This window comes from Corvus kubaryi, unplaced genomic scaffold (genome assembly GCF_017639235.1).
Source record: "Corvus kubaryi isolate FWS band 111438036 unplaced genomic scaffold, C.kubaryi_AGA036_p1.0 split3-73, whole genome shotgun sequence".
Taxonomy (NCBI): Eukaryota; Metazoa; Chordata; class Aves; order Passeriformes; family Corvidae; genus Corvus; species Corvus kubaryi.
The window spans coordinates 5,434,554-5,453,464 of NW_024582091.1; the positions used below are offsets into that span (position 1 = coordinate 5,434,554).

Genomic DNA, 18,911 nt, shown 5'->3' on the forward strand with positions numbered 1-18,911 from the left:
GACTTTACAATCCATTTGTGACATGAAAGAGCACAACATTCTTTTTAACTATATGTCATTTCTCATTTAAAGTAAGAGAAAGTAAGACTTGTCCTAAGTATTGTGACATCCTACTAGAAAGGTATGTTCTGAAACAATCAGTACCGTAAACATTAGCATGAAGCACATGTGCCAGTGGTAGTTAAATCCTGCCTTTAGAAACTACAGTTCACAATCAAGTTTTTCAGAAGCCCATCTATTTACTATAGAAAAGGAGAAGATGATTTCAAATCTGTTAGATGTACAAACTAACTGCAGTGTGACTTCCTGATACCAAATATTCATAGGTATGTAAGTAATATTGAGGAAACATTTAATGGAAATAACAAAATCAAGGCATGGCAGTGAAACTTCCAAGTTAAATAGCATTGAGGAAGGACAGAACTCTAAACTCGATTTGCTAAAAGTATAGGATTTCCAATTTGTGATGCTTAAAAACAACATAAAGGAATAAAAAGCATAAAATTGGTACTCTCTGCATCCAAAATTTGAAATGTTTTCTTCCCATTATACATGGCAGTTACCTATGTGCCCTGAGCTACACTTTCAGTAACTATAAAATTGTCTACTTAATCCCTGTCCAGTTTAACCAAGCATAGTTCATTGTGGTACTTTTTCTTCTGACCAGGAATGACTGCTGAATATGATGATGCTGTGATTTTCTCCACGAATGCTTTCTAAAGCACTCTCTACGGCTGCTTTAGAGTGAAGAACAAGTAAGCCCAAAGTAGAATATGACCTTGTGTTTCTACACAGGACTCCTACACTAGAGGACCCAACCAATGCCCACAGTCTTGAGAAATGAAGACTAAACCATGCAGCTGAATTTATCTCTAAGATAAATCCACCAGTCTGGGACCATTTTGCCCAGGTAGTTAAAAACGCTGGGCATTTCATCTGTCTGTTAGTCTTCCAGCTTCCATTCACAACATGAAGCCATTATGCCTAACCATCTGTATTGCCGGCTGCACCCCTCACCTTGGTCCAGGAACATCTATCATGAAATTCTCAGCAGCTTTGTCCTCTACCCAAAACTTCTTAATAGTATAGGCACTTGAAGAAGTTGCCCCAGGGCAAATTTAAAAGAGCACTAGCTTTTTCAAAAATGCTTTTTATTTTGCATAGCTAAATGGGAAGTAGCTTATCCTCTACTGGAAGCACATTAAGCACCTGAAACTTATCACAGGATATAGTGTGTAGGAGTTTACTGTGGTGATGTGGGTTGGCTGAAGTGGAGGTTAGGGGTATGCAGGATGAGAGCGCAATGTGCCTTTGCAACATTAGCTAGTGAAATAGCAGCTCTGAACTTTTCATGTCTGCACCTGAAACTGCTCAACTTATGCTAGAGGATGCAACATAGTCATGGAATTCAGAAAATCTGAAGGAGAGCTAAAATACAATCTTCTATCTCACCTTATCACTCATTAAAAAAAAAAATCACCCTTCATTTTTGAATATCAGGTTAATGAGACAAGAAAATATTAATTAGCAAACCCCTTAAAAAGAAACCTGTACTTATTTTTAAGCTCACTTAGAAGAAAATCTGAATTACTGACAGTCTCTTTTAGTCAGTTCATGGCAAATTTTGAAATTATCACACATAGTTTCTCCTTGTCCTGTTACAACTGTTTATGGGAACTATATAGCAGAAGTAGAAATCTCCACCAGCATTTTTATGCCTGAACTGTAGGCAGACACTGGAAGATTGTGTTTTCACAATGTATTTATAAGCAGGCTTAAATATGAGACTACTCAGTGACAAAATTAGAGCCCAGTTCTCAAAGGGTATCCGTATATACTTCTGTGCATGTACAGAAACCTCCACATATTAAATAACTCAGGTTTTGGGCCCCAAGAAGAAAAGCGTTGTAGATACTAATAAAAGCAAGTGTTATTTAAATCCTCCACTACAGCTGGAACAAGGCCATCCAGCTGTTAATTGTGTAATGCACAGATGAGCTGGACAAGCAGCTGATGCTAAAAGCTGTGGCCAACCTAGCAGTATCAGTGCCACATCCAGAAAAGGTGGCTCAGGATCTGGACCATATTTTACTTAACACAACATGATGTATAAAAGATGTGAGCCATTCAGTTCTTAAGCAAACTCCGACTTGAGGAGCCACAGGGTAGCAACAGCAATTTTAGCTAAAATACTGTTGTTTGCATCCACAGAAAGGGAGACAGCTACAAAAGCGTACAGATTAACAGATTTCCGGCATTCATATCTTAACAGTGGAGTCCCATTTTATTCAAGTGGGCCTTTTGCTGCTCAAGTATAATGAACTTTTGGCAACATTATTAAAGGACAGCTTTTGTCCAACTACAGATGGCCAGAGACTGTTACTGTCCAAAGAACAGTTTTCAGTACCTGCTGGGATCTCAGGATGGCAGCATCAATCTCATCCACCTTCTGAGAGATCGTGTCACTCACTAATCTGTAACGTTCATTGTCCTCTGTTATCATCTTGTCTAGGCCCTCTCTGGCCCTCCATGGCACCAGCTCCAGGAAGGCACTGCCAACTTCATTCAGAGAGTCCAGTAAGCCTTTGTTGTTCTTTGCTTCTTTTTTCAGCTCCTGTAAAAGGCCATTTAAAACAATTAAACCATTTAAACATGGCACTATATGAACGGAACATAACACAGTTTGCAGTTTCTTCATACTTTCAACTACCCCGTGAGTTGAGAACTGTTTTCCACACAAACCAAAGGGCTAAATTAGAATACTTATTTTCACCTAATATGTATTTGCTTTTTGATACTGTAAGTTGTTTGACAGAAAGGTAGGTGATTCTTAAGAGAATTTTCCACAGAATCTAACCTAAATATATTTCTCTAGTCAGTATGACCATCTGAAAATTTTCTAAGAATTGTTAGTACTTCATGAAGCATCCAAAGAAAATAAAACTAATGGATGGTTGCAAACTGCAACTCCTTAAAGAACTAAGTCATCAGCAAATGAAATCAGCACTCAGTATAGCAAAATATGATGAATTTAAATGATTTCTGCAATGAACAATGACTGGATAGAATTTCAAGCACATATTCACGCAAGGGAATGAAATTTTACCTGTACAGAACTCCCCATCTATTAAAGAAATTTAACAGAATTTTTTTAAGCTTCCCCCCTCAACATTTTCCATACCATGGAGCTTATACTACATTTTCTCTTTTGAACTAAATCTTGTTAAACAAAATTAGTAATATATGTTTAAAATACTGACACTTTACAGGATTTTATCCATGCCACAGCTAAAGAACTAAAATAACTTTGTTTGACAACTTATGAGGTTTCCCAGTCTTAGGTAGGTCCTTGAACAAAATGAAAATGTTGTGCTTCTCTTGTGCTAAAAATAAACCTCAGCCCAATTTCATAAGTGATCATAGCACATGACTCTGGAAAGGGAGTTTGATTCTTAACTACTGTTACATTTAGTCAAATGATCTGATGCCAAAATTATTCAAAAAGTTATTTCACGTCAAGCGTAAATTAACACAAAACCTCACCGAATCACAGAGCAGTAAATAATTCACAGGTTCTAAAACCTACTTTTTGTCTTTCTTGTACTTGGCTTAATTCTTCAGCCTTTGGTACTTGAGTTTCATATGAAAGTAACTCCATCTCTACTTCATCAAGCCATTTGCAGAGTTCCTCGTGAGTTGAGTGCAGTTGGCCTGCAAGCTGCAGAGCCTGCTCTAAAGTCTTGGATACATCAGAACTTAATTTTGTAATGTCTTTGTATCTCGCTTTAATGCCTTCCAGTTTATCTTGAACAATTACAACTTCATCACCTAAAATATCAAAGGGATGTTATTTCCTGTGATCACAAATATTAAAAAGCAAAAAAACTCAAAACCACAACAACAAAAAAAAAAAAAAAAAAAAAAAAAAAAAAATCCCGAACACCACATATTACAGAAACCTCAGTATTTAATTTATAAAATAACCCAAACAAGGTGACAAGGTCAATCTTCAACTGCTGTAAATTGTCCTACCATCAGTAAAGCCCACAGAGCTACAAAGTTTACGTCAGTTCAGAATCGGTCCTTCTGCCTTTTTTCTGCTTTACTAAACTATTAGAAAGTAAGGGGTTAAATCCAATATTTAACACAAATGTTCCTAAAAAATCCACCCTTATACTCAAAATACTTCTTAAAAAGGCCAAATAAAAGATATAAAATTGTTACTGAAAATGTAAAGAACAAAAAAATAAATCTACCTATTACTAATTAGACTTTCAATCACAGTTCACCCTCATTGCTGTCCATTTGAAACAGAACTCAAAAGGCTAAAAGAAAAACAATGCATTGAAATTTATTAGCCTTATTAGGAACGTTCAGATTTCTTTATAGACTACACGCAATGTCAAAGTTTGGAACAGAAAAGGATAATACCACCCTGTGCAAACATATGTATGTCTCAAAGGGTTCAAGAACTTTACAAGTACTAGAAAATCTGGACAGATGTTGCTCTACAGAACAGACACATTGTATAGAACTGGAATGCAACCCTTCCCACAGCATTAGTTCCCACGGATGAAGCTTTCCCCTTGCAGTAATAGGTAGTCTAATATCTTGTTCATCTGCGGATGCCTGCAGGGAATTCACTGTGTCCACTGCCAAACAGCCCTCCATTATGAGTAATGTCCATAACTCACTATTAGGAATGGAATGCAGGTTCACTAAAATAATTTTCCACTAAAAATAACAAAAGGATTCAAGGGCTAAATTCTCTACAGGCAAAAAAAACACTTTTGCTCACTTACATTAAAAGTAAAATTGATCCCAAAACATAACCTACCTTGACCTCAAACCTTTATTAAAATAAACAACTATGATTGCTTTAACCAGTAAATATGAACCATATTTACAAGTTTCACTTTAATTTTCTTTAGCACCTCCAAGTAAAAGAAAAGTATGAAAAATTATAGTTTCATGTAAGTTCTCACCTGTTGTTTGCTTGAGAAGCTCTAAGCCATTTTGTATAGCCAAATCAACACTTTGTTTTCTAAGAAGAATCTCTTCCTGAAGATCCTAAGAATAAAGGTCATTTATGTTAGCACAGACCTAACAAAATATATTATCTTTATTTAGAATAATCAGACTGACATTTTAAACCAGATATATTAATGAAAATAAATGTAGTATGGGGATATAAATCAAATTAAAAACATGAATTAAATAAGAAATGAACAGAAATCAAAATACCAGTAGTTCAGAGTGCTGTTTCTCAAGCAATTCTGTGTTGCAATCTTGGACTGACAATTTGTTCAGTTTATCATGGATTTCATTCAGCCAGTTCATCAACTCAACTTCGTCCTCCCCAAAAATCTGAGCATTGCTGTAAGCTTGCTGGAGAAGTTCACACCTGCTGTTGCTCTTCTCTTGAATTTCAATGTATCGTGCCTGAGCAGAATCTAGCTTTTCCTGCACCATATCTTTATCTTCCCTGGAGCTCATAGTCTTTAGAGACTGACCAGCGCTAATGGCCTGATGTAAACTCTTATTGTGAGCTAGGACATCATCTTCTAGGGCCTATATTTTATTTTAAATAATGAAGAATAATGGAAAAGAAAATCAGAAAAACATAAAATAAATGTAAGTGGAACTCAATAAAAATTGAACAAAAAAGGACGTATTGCCAACATAAATATATAAAACTTAAATTACAAGTGAAAAAAAATGAAACTGTATGGTAAAATGAGTACAGTGCAACAGCTTTGCCAGTTGTGTTGTGCTTTACAGAAGCATCTAAAAAGAATGACCAAAGCAGGTGAGTGGTTTGTATCTTACTTTATGCTGAGAAATTTGCTGCTGCAGTTTGGAGGCCTGTGTTCCAATGGGTTCTGCATTTGCAAGCCTCTTCTCTGTGGCTGTCAACCACTCCACCAGTGGCTCCAGAGCTTCATGGAACTGCTGTGCTACCACCGAGATGCCTTCCAGCTGACGGTTCCTATCAGTACACCCAGGGAATGGTTAATTTTTGTAATGAAGTAAGTGTGAAACAGTTTTAATAATGAAAAAAAGCCCCTTGAATCCTTTGAAAAAAACCCAGAAATAATTCAATCTCATTGTAAGAACCAGTCACCAAATGAAACAGATGTATATCCATGATACTCAATGAAAAGCAAGGTAAAGTAAAAATCAAAATTAAAACCAAATAAACACCTCCAAGGTATTTGTCTAATAAACCAGTTTTGCAAATAAAAATAATATCACTTTATTAATACACTTTTTGCTAAAAATAATCTATCACTGAATTTATCAAAACATTGTTTTACACCCAGTTAAGATAGTTCTCAAGTTTCCAGCTGTCTTAAAGAGTGAAGTTACATTCCCTTGACTATTATACATGTTTTAAGTTAGGCAAAGGCTTTACTGAACGAGAATATACCGTCATGCTTCTTCAGTGTTGTAAAATGTCTTTAAACTTTTTTTTCAATGATGAGAATAGAATTATTTCGTTCTACATTTCATCTCTTGTCCTGGATAAAAGCTCTCATTGAAGTTAGTGAGACAACACTAATAAAGCACAGAAACTTGACCTCCAAAACAGAAAAGCAGTACCTAAAACATTTGTCGTTCAGATTATTACATGTCAGAGAAGACTGTTGATTACAGCAAAGACTTCTCTACAAGCAGTGCTGAACAAATGCCATTCAAGCAGACTTTTAGGAGATTTGTTCTACATGAAAACATCACAATATCGTCTTTCAAACGAGGATCTCATTCCAGATAAAAGCTACATTTATGTGCTTTCCAAGGCTTATAAACAAGGTAGACTTGACATACTTAGCCATGGAACACTCTGTGGGGTACTCTACATTGTTTTCAACATCATTCTCAAATTCCTTCTTCATTTCTAGAGACCAGCCAAAGAACAATGGAGACAAGCTTGCAGCTAATGGATGGCTTGGAAAAAGTTGCAATTTCATTTGTAATTAGATGTCATCAGACTGGGAGGATATTATTAAATTAAACATGACATTAACATTTACCCCAGCTAATGAGTCAGATTCCTTCAATAAAAAAAAAAAAAAAAAAGAAGGAAATAATGGTCTATTAGTGGTTGACTAATTAAATAATCCTATTATTAGTATGAGGTAACAAAACAGGTTCAGCTAAAGAGAGGCTTCCAGAAGGAATAGAAGACAACAGAGGTGAGGTGAGCTCAATACTACTTGAAGTACCAACACAACCATTTGCTCTTCACTGTAAAGCTTCACTGTGCACTTCAAATTTGTTTTCTTCAACTTCCCAAGTCCTCTCTTACTCTCAATTATGTGCCTTTTTTTGGGCTATGTCTCATGCACTCTTCTCTCTACTCTGAAAGAGACTGTCCTTCTCAAATCCTTACCCAGAAAACACGTTCAGTAGCCCTTCCAACACAGATTTCTTCAAAGACACTTCACAGTTCATCACTTTACAGGTATTTTACACACTGACAACAAGTCACAAATGTAAGTCTGTGTTTACACAGATATTATGTGCATGGATTTCATTTGAGTTTTTTTAATTGGAACTTGAATTGGACTGCAATGTCTTTTAGGAGATAGGGCTTTCTGTGTTGCTAGAATATATATCTACATACTTGAAAGGTCCTTTTTCCTCTTGAAAACTAAGGGAGCTCAGCACCTTGCATGCATCTGCAACTGACATTATGAAGACCTCTAAGCTGCAGAAACTAATTGTGTAGGTGATATCCGAAAAAAAAAGGAAAAAATTGAGTACCCCCTCTTTGTAGCAGCAAGTCAGGACTTTGAAGTTCCAAGGTAATACCATTATTATTTTTTAGGTGCAAAATTTGCACTTTACTCTATTGCAAAACGTGTTCCTGCATCAAAACACCTGCATTCTAATGAACTAACAGAGATAAAATATTCAGAAGATACATATGTAGTTAATCCTAGTAGATTGTCACATCTTAGACAAAACTTTTTTTTAAGAGCTTTAAGTCTCTTCAGGTCATTTTTCTCCACTTTTCCTTCAGAGGACCCATTATATCAATATCAAGAGACTAAGAAGTAATGTAATTAAAAGAATGATAGTACTTCACACCGTAGAGTTCCACATGCTGCTTCTAAACATCTATCACATGCTATGTCTACATTTTTAAAATCCATGAAAGAATTTCAAATACCTTGTTTCAGCTTTACTGAGCAAGGCATCCCATCGGCTATCCAGGAAACTCAACTGTTTCAAGATTTTCACTCTATCAGCAGGCTCTGCTGACTCCGCAATTTTCTCCCCTTCACGCTTGATTGCTTCAACAGTGGGCTTGCGGTCATCCAGCAGCCTCTGGAGAAGCTATAGAGAAAGCAATCAAGCACCAGGTTATTAAGAAATATTGCAATAATACAAATGTAACAACAGCAGACTTCTTGAAAAGCCGTTAAAACAAAAAACCTAAAAACTAACCCACAATGCCTATATCGTGATAAAAGTGTGAACAATGGTAATCAAAGAGACACACATACCACAAACATAAACCCCTTCCCTGACCAACGCAGGCTCATTTTAGTTTCTCAGTTGTTTTCCTAAGAACACTGGAGTTTCATGAAGCCCAAACATCCCTGGTTTCTCTGAGCTAAGGACGTGTGGCAGCCCAAAAAGTGAACATATAGAGGAAAAAGTTCTACTTAATACCCTTGAAGTAATCCAGCTATTTAGAATTAAGTTACATTTTACAGGAACATTTGTGGGAAAACTGCATGCCCTTCTAGATTTGGCATCACAGAGGTAATTCTGATACATAGAGAAATGGGAAAATAGATACTAAAACTATTGTCTAATCAACTCATCACTTGTATGAGATGCAATTGGGTTCACCAATCTAGTGTAGTACATTAACTTCTCTGTAAAGAAAAAAATATGCCTCTGTATACAATCCTCCCCATCTCCATTCCCTAGGTGCCTTTGGTAACATTAACATTTTGCCACTGCAGGAATCCCAAGATGACAACCTGGACTGGCCATAACTCTATTTAAATCTTTGGGTGGCAGTGGGCCACACAGTCCAGCTGCATGCATTGTATGTTTTATCAGCTAGATTATCATTCTTTTCTATAACCATTATTAAAATACGCCAGAGTTGATGACACTGATAGCGTTTCTACATTAGCACAGGCCATTTCCCAATGGGACTCCAACTAACTACTGACAATGATCACATCAAGATCAAGAGCCAAGTATTTAAATCTGTAATCTGCAATCTTATCTTGGAAGTATTACAGTGAAAATTTACTAGGTTTTATTTCCTACCTTTTACGCTTTCTCTTTTTCCAGTGGATCTTTAACATCCTTTCCAGATAATGTTAATAATTCTAACCAGAGGTCAGATTGCATAGTATCACTCTCTGTCTTATATCCCAGAAGATGAGCACTTCTCCCAACCCTGGACAAAGTCCTGAGTTTTGAACAGATGGCTCCTTTAAACACCTCAGCACACTCCAGTGTAATATAATACACTTGAACAGATATTATGCTTTGCCAAAGACTGGGAATTTATTCTCATTGATCCAGTGGAAGGAGAGAGATTCTGAAACCATTTCACTTACCTTCTGTTCTTGTATTTGCGCCTTGACAACTTTGAATTCAGCAGATGGTGGTTTCTGATTAGCCACAAGATCTTCTGTATCAATGAGCCAGCTAAGCAGAGATTCAAGGGCATCCTGAAATCTCCCACAGTGGAGAAGAGCTTCCTGCAATTGCGCAGCACGCTGGGCAACCTGAAAAAGCAGCAGAGGATCTCACCTACTCATTTTATTTCTGTGAAATAATTAGCCAAAACCTGTGGAACATCTGTCAATATCACTAATAAATACTCTCATTTTTGTAGCAGCTATTCATAAAAGCACTATGTCACAATTCAGCATCAATCTCTTGGGGCTGGAGACATCCAATGAAAAAAACAAACTCCCAGTATATCAGCCTGCTCTAGTAATTCCTCACAAGATACTCCTCTATACAGCTCCGGCATTATGAAATATACTGACGGGATGTTCGCATTTCAAACGGTCTTTATTTTCTTTATAGAGTGAGCCAGGAATCCAAAGTAGCAGCTCTTAATAAGGGCCAATAATGCCATGAATGAGAAATAAAAATAGGAAAGGAGAAGGCAAATAGGTGAACTGCAGGTGTCTCTGGTTCTGCTGCATCACTCCTTCAGGAAGAGAACAGAAGTTGAGCACCATTCCTACTTCCCACCCTTTCCATTTTCCAACAGCAGCTACTGCTGAAAGAAGACTCTTGAAAAGTACAGAAAAACATCTACAGCCAGTTTTTCAAAGCAGTGGTACTTTCTGATGTCTCAAGCAATACAGTCCTAAACGTAAAGGAAACATTCCACCAGTCATGCAAAGCTCGGCTGTATTTTTGCCCTGTGCAGGTACAACAGTGTACATGAGCAAATACAACAAAGTGAAAAAATATGCGAATGACAAAGTGGGACTGAATCTCCAGGGATCCCTTCCAACCCCAACCATTTCATGGCTCTGTGAGTCTTTCCTGAATAAAAATCAAGGACAGACCTAGAGAAAGTTTGGCAAAACCTTATAAATGACAGCAACACCTCTGGCTATTAGTGATATAAATTTTATCCTTAGAATTACAAACAAAGCGATTGTGTAAAGTAAATATAATTCATATTCTTAGTGAATATTTAATTTCCTGTATTTTGAAAGATACCAGCAAGCAAATAATCAAAAGGCAGAACACAACAAAAGCAGAATAGTATACAAGATAATAACCTTCTTATTAAGAGTCTTCCATCGGGTGTTGACATCTTCAAGGTCATGTTCAAGGTTCTCTGTGTTGGTACTTTTAGCAGCACTCTGAATAAGGCCCTGACCCAACCAATTTACTTCCTGTTGTTTCACTTGTAAGGGTTCAATTTCTTCTTTCTGGAATACCTGCAGTTGAAACCCAAGACAGTCATGAAACATGGTAACTTCTGACATAAAATTCATCTGGTATTTACATGACAGTATGCAACAAAAAAAATTGCTTAAAACTGGCGTCTAGAAGAAAGGAAGCCATTCATTGTCAGGACCTTCCTAAAAAAGCATTAATAAATCTAAACAGAACAGACTCAACCTAAACAGAGTAAATTCAATACACCATAGAAGGGGAAATGGCTTACATTTCCATGAGTAGTTATAGGTAGGAAGGAAAGGGACCAAGAAAAAGAGAGGTGGTGGAAGTTTTGGGGGGTGAAAAAAAGAAAACTTCTGATAGAGGGGGGGGAAAAAAAAAAAAGACTAGAGAAACTCACCTGTTTAATTACCTCTCTATAAAATCTAACAAAAAATGGCACAGACCAAGAGATACAACTGGGCTTTTTATCCAAATTAGGACCAAAGCCGAAGTTTTAAGTCAAAGAAACAGTGAAGGAAGAGATATTTTAAAATCGGTTTAGGAGATTATAATAGTAACAAGTAAGGAGCAGGCACTACAGATGCTGTTGAAACAGTATCCCAGCAGACACTCAGGAAAATGGGCTTTCATTCAAAGGATACTCTTGCAAATCACCAAGGCTTTGACCGTGCCCAACAGCACTTTGAGTAGTTTTGTGTTTGCTTTATTTTACTCTTGCAGGTATTTAAGCTTTTTCAGAGCCAGATTATTACCAATAGCAACAGCGATGTAAATCTCCATTTGTATTCAGCAGCATTAAGCTGCACTGACTCAAGTGTCAATGAGATCAGAAAATGGCCTGAAGCCCTTGAATTAATTACACAGGCCAGTGAAAAATAACCAATGAATAAACAATGCTAAAGAATGCTCAACTTTTGACCCTAAATCCTTCAATTTCTATAGCAGCATTCAGTAACAGTTTTGGTGTACACAGTGCATTCAAAGCAACCTTTCTCAGCATCCTGAAAAGCAGGGATCACTCTGAATGTACCAGCAACTCTCCTCTTTTGCACCAAACACACTGTGGCAAGTGATTGCTTTCAAAGCTGCAGACCTCAGGTGGCTGAGCACGCTTCCACCAGCTTGACAAGTCAATCTAGAAGCTACAGGAAATACACTAAACATGAGGGGTAAAATAAATTAAGCATCTCTAAGAGATTTGTTCCTACAGACAAAAAAACCCTTACAAACTCTAAGACTGTGGTTACATGAAAACTGAGAGCGTGCAATGAGTTGGCTGCTCCTTGAAGAAGGAGAATGTGTTTTTCTTGACTGTAGGGTAGGGAGGAGGCAGAATAATATTTCAACACAGAATCAATAACAAATTCTTCTTTTATGTGCCATAAAGTCTCATCTTTTGAGAACAACGTCCTACCACAGAGGGGACAGATCTCCATAATCTGCCCTTTAAAAATGCACACATTCTTTGTGGAGAGAAGCTTAAAATAAATTACAATTATTGCTGAGTCCAAAGTTTACCAGAACAACTTAGCAACAAAGCTTGAAGTATCTCAGATTTCAACCAGAGTGGGAAGAAAAAAATTACAGACCCGACAAACACCCTTTCCTTATTACAAATCTTCCCTTACTCTCTTACCTCATCCACCACTCACAAAGCACTGCAAGATCCTGTGCTTGTAAAATACTACTGTAACGTCAGATCTGCTTTCTGGCACGCAAATGCAAAAGGCAGCTTTCAGAAGAGGCGGTGAGCCTTTAATCCGCCTGCTGTGGAAACCACAACCATCTGATACTGTTGCTTGCACCTTGATGAGTAAGGCCGCTCAGGCTGAACACATGGGCTGTAGCTGCCCTTGAATGGCATTGCCTGCGACCACAGTCAGTGCAGACACCGAGCACCAACACAGAGCACGGAGGAGGCATTCCACGTCGGGAGTAACAGGCACCAGCTGGGCAATAAATAACCCTGCTCAAAACAGCTGGAGTAATCACCCCCTCAGAATTTTCCCCCAATTCATTTCCCATACTGACCATTTCACCTACCTTGAACAGCCCATGTGTGCTATGCAAATGACACTGATTACTGCATCTGCCTAATTATTAATTTCTTAAAAGTTGCATTTTTGCAATAATGGCAAAACTTAGAGTTTTAAACAAATATCTTTAAGGTTATATTACAACTATTTCACAAATCTATGGTTTGTTTTTTAATTACCTTGTTGGACAAGAGGCCATTGCAGACTGTATCCAAGGTGTCTTGGATGCCAGTAGTCCAAATATTGCCTTTATTTCTCCCTGGGAAAACTTTTGGGCAGTTTACAGTGCTATCTAATTCAAGTTGAACAGAAAATGCCATTTCATTTGAGCCTGTACATGCTACACTGCATTCCTCCGTATCAGATAAAATTTCATATTTTGCAAAATCCAAGTCACTAGTATTTACAGCAGCATTAGCATAATAAACATCTACATGAGGAGATACATCATCCACATAATCCTCCTCTACTGTTGTGACTCGTATTTTAGTTTTTTCATTAACTTCATATGCATTTTCCACTTCATTTTTGCCAGGGGTAATAATTCTTCCATCACCTTGAAGAGGATCTTCATGTGACAGAATTTTCTCTTTGAAACCTTGTAAGTGAGAGTATTTCCCCTCCATCTCTTCCTGATCATTCTCACATGTCTGGGCATTGTTTTGTTTTACTTTTCCAGAGGGTAAAATGTCATGCAAAGCCAGTCTGCAGCTTTCTTTGACAGGGACACTCATGCTTGCAAGCAGTGGGGTTTGCTGCTCTCTGCAAATTGCTGGGATATATGGTCTGAACTGACCTACTGCATGGATATCTTCTGCAGAAGACAGACTTCGCATTTGAGTTTGCTCCCCTGCTAACAGTGTATCTTGTTTATCTTCTCTTTCGGTTGGAGGGCTGCATAAACCAGAATCATCCTCTTCCGAGGTAAGAGAATTCATACCCCACTTGCATTTGTCTAGTCTAGCTGCCTCTGACATATCAGCAGTTTCATTAAAGGAGCTTTCACTTCTGTTAGTGTAATCTGGAAAGCTGGGTGGAACAAGCATTCTCCACGATCGTCTGTGCTCCTTCTTTTCTGTGTGAGACTTTGCTTTGGGTAACCCAGCTGTTCGAATTATATCGCTGTTCAGTTTAAGAGCATCAAAGATCATTTTTTCATCTAACTTGTTAGCTTCACGGCTTCGGAGCTCAAAAACACTGGAAGAAGTAAGGGCACCATTGGAGCACAAAGTACTGATGTCCAGTGTTCTGTGACTGTAGGGTAAGGTCCGGTCTGTAAAATGCCTCGAAGAGAGGCTGCCCTTGGAGCCTGAATCAATCTGTTCATTCAGCCGCACAGTGTCATAGATAGACCTCTGGGGAACGTAGCAGTCCTCAATATTTAGATCTTCATCCTCTTCCCCTTTGCCAACACATGGAGGATTCTGACGTAGACAGTCTGGCCTGCTAAGTGGCTTCCCCATGTTGGAAATATTCACACAAATACACCCCTGTTTTCACAGATTCAGGACACTAGCAATCTGAAGAAATAGTAAACTTGCCCTTAGCATAAGATGCATAGATACAAAAATATACATCATAAGATATGAAGTGGCTGAGGTCATTCATAATCAGTGCATCCGTTTAAATTTGACTTTACCTGGTCATGAGGTTTCCCACCCCCCAAAAATACAAAGTGCTTCAGTAAGAAAGTAACAGAAGTGTCCCAATATCACAGAAAAACAAAATATAGCAGAAACCAGCAGTGGCCAAATATTTCAAACATTCAGTGGAAGGCTTCATTTATTTTTCAAGGTCAGAATCTGTATCTGAAATCTCCCAAATAAGCCTCCCAAACAAGTGTTACAGAAGGCAGTACATTATCTTCTGTACATGACTGCTTAACTGTAATCCATTTAGCTGGTTTGCAGGGTCCCATCTTCTTTATAAATAAAACATGGTGTGGCAGCTTAAAAAGACAGAATCCACAGTGGCTTGTATGGTCCTGACCAAGGCACAGATAAAATCCTGGGGGGTGGGGGGAAATAAGTTAAATCCAGAACAGTAAGAATAATAAACCAGCCCTTTACTTTTTTGGCAGTAGCTATAAATAACCTTGATCTGAAAGGCAGCTTATCCTCCTCTTCTAACAGGCTTGTTCGTGGTGCCTCCACAAGTCCCACAGGAAAACATCACTTTCTAGCAGCCAAGCCAATGCGTCCTTTGAGCAGACCGTCGGAAAACGAATGTTTCAGACCGATTCTCCCGATGACATCCTGGAGAGCTCTTTAAGGCAGCTGCAGAGCCGAGCAAGCGTGGCGCGTTCCCCGAAGGCACGGCAGGTTTACATTCGGCAGGTTCCGACTACAAGCTGCAGCTAGCGGGCTGCCCTCGCCTCCTCCTCATTTCTGAGGCGCAGCTGCCGAGGAGCCGAGGGACGGAAACCCCCGCCGTGGAGCGCCGGCGCGTCCCGCCCGGCGCGGCCGCCCAGCGCCCCGGCTCGCCCCGCTCCAGCCGCCAGGAACGCCCCGCTTCGCTCTTCAGGCAACATCTGCTACCGGCCCGCCCGCGCCCGGAGCGCCGCTCTGGGGGCTCCCCCCGGGGGCTCCCCTCCCTCCGTCCCTCCCCGCCGCCTCCTTATCTCCTCAGCCGCCCGCGCCTTCGCTTCTCGCTCGGTGCCGTGCAGGGGGCTGGCGAGGGCAGGCGGCGGGGACGCTTCGCCGCCCGCCCGGCGGTGACATCACTCCCGCCCCAGCCCGCTCCTGAGAGCTGGGGGAGCGGCCGACACCGCTCCGGCCGGCTGCCTTCCCGGGAGAAACTCGGGGAAGGCAGCAGCCCTTTCACCGCGCCCGCACCCCACCGCCCTGGCTGACAAAGCCGTCATTTCAATGGACGCTTCCTTCCCAAAGTTACACCGAAACTTAACCTGTGTATTATTTTAAAAAATAAATCCCCCAAACTCGCCTAGTGTTTAGATTAGGTGTTGGAATAGTCACACATTGCTCCACCTGACATGCAAAGTGAGACATTCAGTCCAGTTTCGACTATTTTCAGTCTGGTCACTGGCTGTGAGGCAAGAGCTTAGGGCGGCGCTGGCTGACACGGCAGCCACTTCCGAAGAATCCAGCTCCCACCGAAAGAAACATTAAAATATGGGGAAAACCCAACTATATCTGAAATACTTTTTTTTTTTTTTTTTTTTTTTTTTTTTTCAGGGGGATTTATTGCAGCTCAAAACCAGCCTATCAGGACAAAGATTCCAGTTTGGGACATTTACATCTTTTAAATACAGTTCAACACTTTGCACATACACTTCTAGATCATATTCACGGAGGTGAAGGGTTGGGAGACTCACAGGTAACTTGCCAACAGCACAGGAGGAGCTGCCATGACCAAGCAGCTCCACTGCAGTAGAAGCCATTGCCCTAATGACCTGAGCTGCTTGTGTCACAGCAGCCATCAGTTATAGCGGCAATTCAAACCTCAGTTTAAGGACAGCATATGGCACTTAGTGCTAAAACTTAACCCGGTGCATTCACTACAATCAGCTTGAGCTTTCCGCATTAAGCAGAAAGCAGGATATACTGTATGCGAGAAATACAAATATACCACACCTCATGTTTATTGATTTACTTGATAAACAGTCAGCTACATACCAAAACACTAAGGTCATGCAAGACAAATTCTCTTCCTCCTTTCTGGTGAGCAGCCATATAACATTACAATAATGCCAAACAAATAATCACCTCTGGATTCTCTAGCAGAGAATACACTCTAATGGTAAAGATGCAAGAAGAATCTTAGATGCTTTTGATAAACGGTCCTATCATCCATGGTTATTTTCACCCACAACAACCAAAACCAGATAGATCCTTGCTGAATTCACAAAGTGCTGCATGATTTTTTTGGGGAAGTGTATAACTGAAATTGGTCTGTATTTGCTCAACAGCAAAATTATTTTAACAGTTAAAAAATAATTTACCATTTTTCACTGTTTCTGCTGAAGACCTTTGTATGATGGATAAGTCACTTTCAAAATGCAACTCTTAAAAAAATTTTAATAGTTGCTTATATTACCTTTGCTTTTCAATACAGACCTTAACTGTAGTAAATCCCATGGAAGATTTTAGTATCTTATTCTAGGGTTAGTAAACAGCGCATGGGATATGCAACACTTAGCTCAAAAAGAAACTTCAAGAGAAACTTCTGATTATGCTTTCAACATTATTTGCCTTCAAAGCAAAAATCAGAGGACAGACACCCTCTACACAACTAACAAGACATGTAGATGTGGCATTTAGGGACATGGTTAACGGTGGACCTGGCAGTGTTAACATTGGACTTGATGTTCTTAAAGGTCTTTTCCAACCTAAACAATTCTGTGGTTCTATAACATAAGCCAATTAAAATCTTAGTTCAAGCTCATTGGCAGGAATACTCAGGCTACCTAAAAATTCCCATAAAGTCCAATTAGAAGGCAACCTCTAACAACTATATCTACTTTTATTCCAAAAATAAAAGCAGAAATCAAATGAACCACATACTCATGAAAGCTGTAAAAGCGCCATATTGGTTTTACTAAGAAGAATGACTTTTAATGACAGTAAAAAGAAATTTTTGTGGAAAAAGTTTCAGAAAGTAAAATAATTAAACTTTGGGTTCTTTCTCTATTTCAGAGAGAAACTAGCTGCAAATGCTTCTCCAACTGCAAACATTCTAGCACTGCAGCTTACTCAAACCCAGAGTGTTCAGTTCAGTCCATTTGCACAATTCGTTTTTGTTTTGCTTTTGAAGAATGGTGGCAGATTCACCATACCTTAACAAACCTAATTTACTGGAATTTCCTTTCAGGACTAATCTACACATTGCATACAGTCTTTGGGGTAAAAACTGTCTTACAAAGCCAAATTAATTAGTAATTTTCTGTGTGTGTTTTATATTCATTGACATAAATTCTTCATTTGATTATACTCTTCCTGAAGTGAAGTAAGAGTCATGGCTCTACTTTGAAATGAACTGCTCTGAAGATTTTCATTTACTGAAAGCAAATTTTGTAACTGCATTGTAAATAAGTATAGTTTAACAGTGACGGCAACTACTTTCAATTTAACACTATGTACTGACTGGAATAAGTACATCACAAAGAAGAAGTATAAATAAAATAAGTATGCATATGTTTTTTAAATATCTATATATAATACAACTCAAAGCCAGTTTATTTTTAAAAAAACATTATGTGTTTTAATGTCATGCCAAGAAGATGCACACAGCTCTAGCTCTTTGTACATAAAAATTGGTTAAACCACAAAAACCACCTCTGGCCCATTACATGAGCTCCTTCCCTGAAGAGAGTGAAGATTTCATGTTAATACATCTGCACTAAAGAACAACTCTTTTGCTTTACTCTTGAGGAATTGAAGTTGACTATAGTTGACCACAGGAGCTAAAGACATAAGGAGCCGGACAGTGGTTTTGTGGCCACAGCTACATTTTCAGGTCGTGTTTGTGTACGTGCACAAACAGGTGAGCAAACACAAACACACCACAAGTGGAGCAGGATCTGTGGGAGCCAGTCTCCCTACAGTTTGCTGCCTCAGGTAGAACTGCTCTCTGGAAGGACAAAGAGTATAAATAGATAGATTACTTACTGTAATTTTGATATGCCCCAGTAGCACTGACACCAAATATTAGGAGAGTCGATCCCTATCCTGCTGCTATCAGTGTCCCTTCACTAACTACACTATCACTTAGTAAAATTTCCCATTCTGGTCTCCCCATTTCCTTTCTTCAAAGGCTCCTCACTCTGCTGTTTTATTTCTGCACTTACTTTTCACTTATTTAAACAACCCCTTCACTTTTTCATCATTCTTCACCTCCTGTTTAATGGCATTGTGGTTTTAATCATAAGCAAAAGCATGGCCTAAAATAGTTGCTTCAAGCAAAACACATTTCTAAGCTTATAAATATCTAATATAAATACAATCC

At 38.9% G+C, this 18,911-nt stretch overlaps 1 protein-coding gene across 23 annotated transcripts in view; it reads right to left on the minus strand.

Annotated features, from left to right (window-relative positions):
- The window catches only part of DST (dystonin), a 293,815-nt gene that overhangs the window by 56,259 nt on the left and 218,645 nt on the right, over positions 1 to 18,911 (minus strand). For 21 of the 23 annotated variants that reach the window (XM_042016274.1, XM_042016275.1, XM_042016296.1 and 18 more), the window contains 8 exons: positions 10,785 to 10,946; positions 9,594 to 9,764; positions 8,177 to 8,343; positions 5,830 to 5,989; positions 5,245 to 5,571; positions 4,986 to 5,070; positions 3,587 to 3,828; positions 2,408 to 2,614 (listed from right to left, as the gene is read on the minus strand). In XM_042016274.1, the coding sequence (XP_041872208.1) occupies positions 2,408 to 2,614; positions 3,587 to 3,828; positions 4,986 to 5,070; positions 5,245 to 5,571; positions 5,830 to 5,989; positions 8,177 to 8,343; positions 9,594 to 9,764; positions 10,785 to 10,946 (1,521 nt within the window). The remainder of the gene's footprint in view (positions 1 to 2,407; positions 2,615 to 3,586; positions 3,829 to 4,985; positions 5,071 to 5,244; positions 5,572 to 5,829; positions 5,990 to 8,176; positions 8,344 to 9,593; positions 9,765 to 10,784; positions 10,947 to 18,911) is intronic. The other 2 variants (XM_042016299.1, XM_042016292.1) reach the window with 1 other exon arrangement.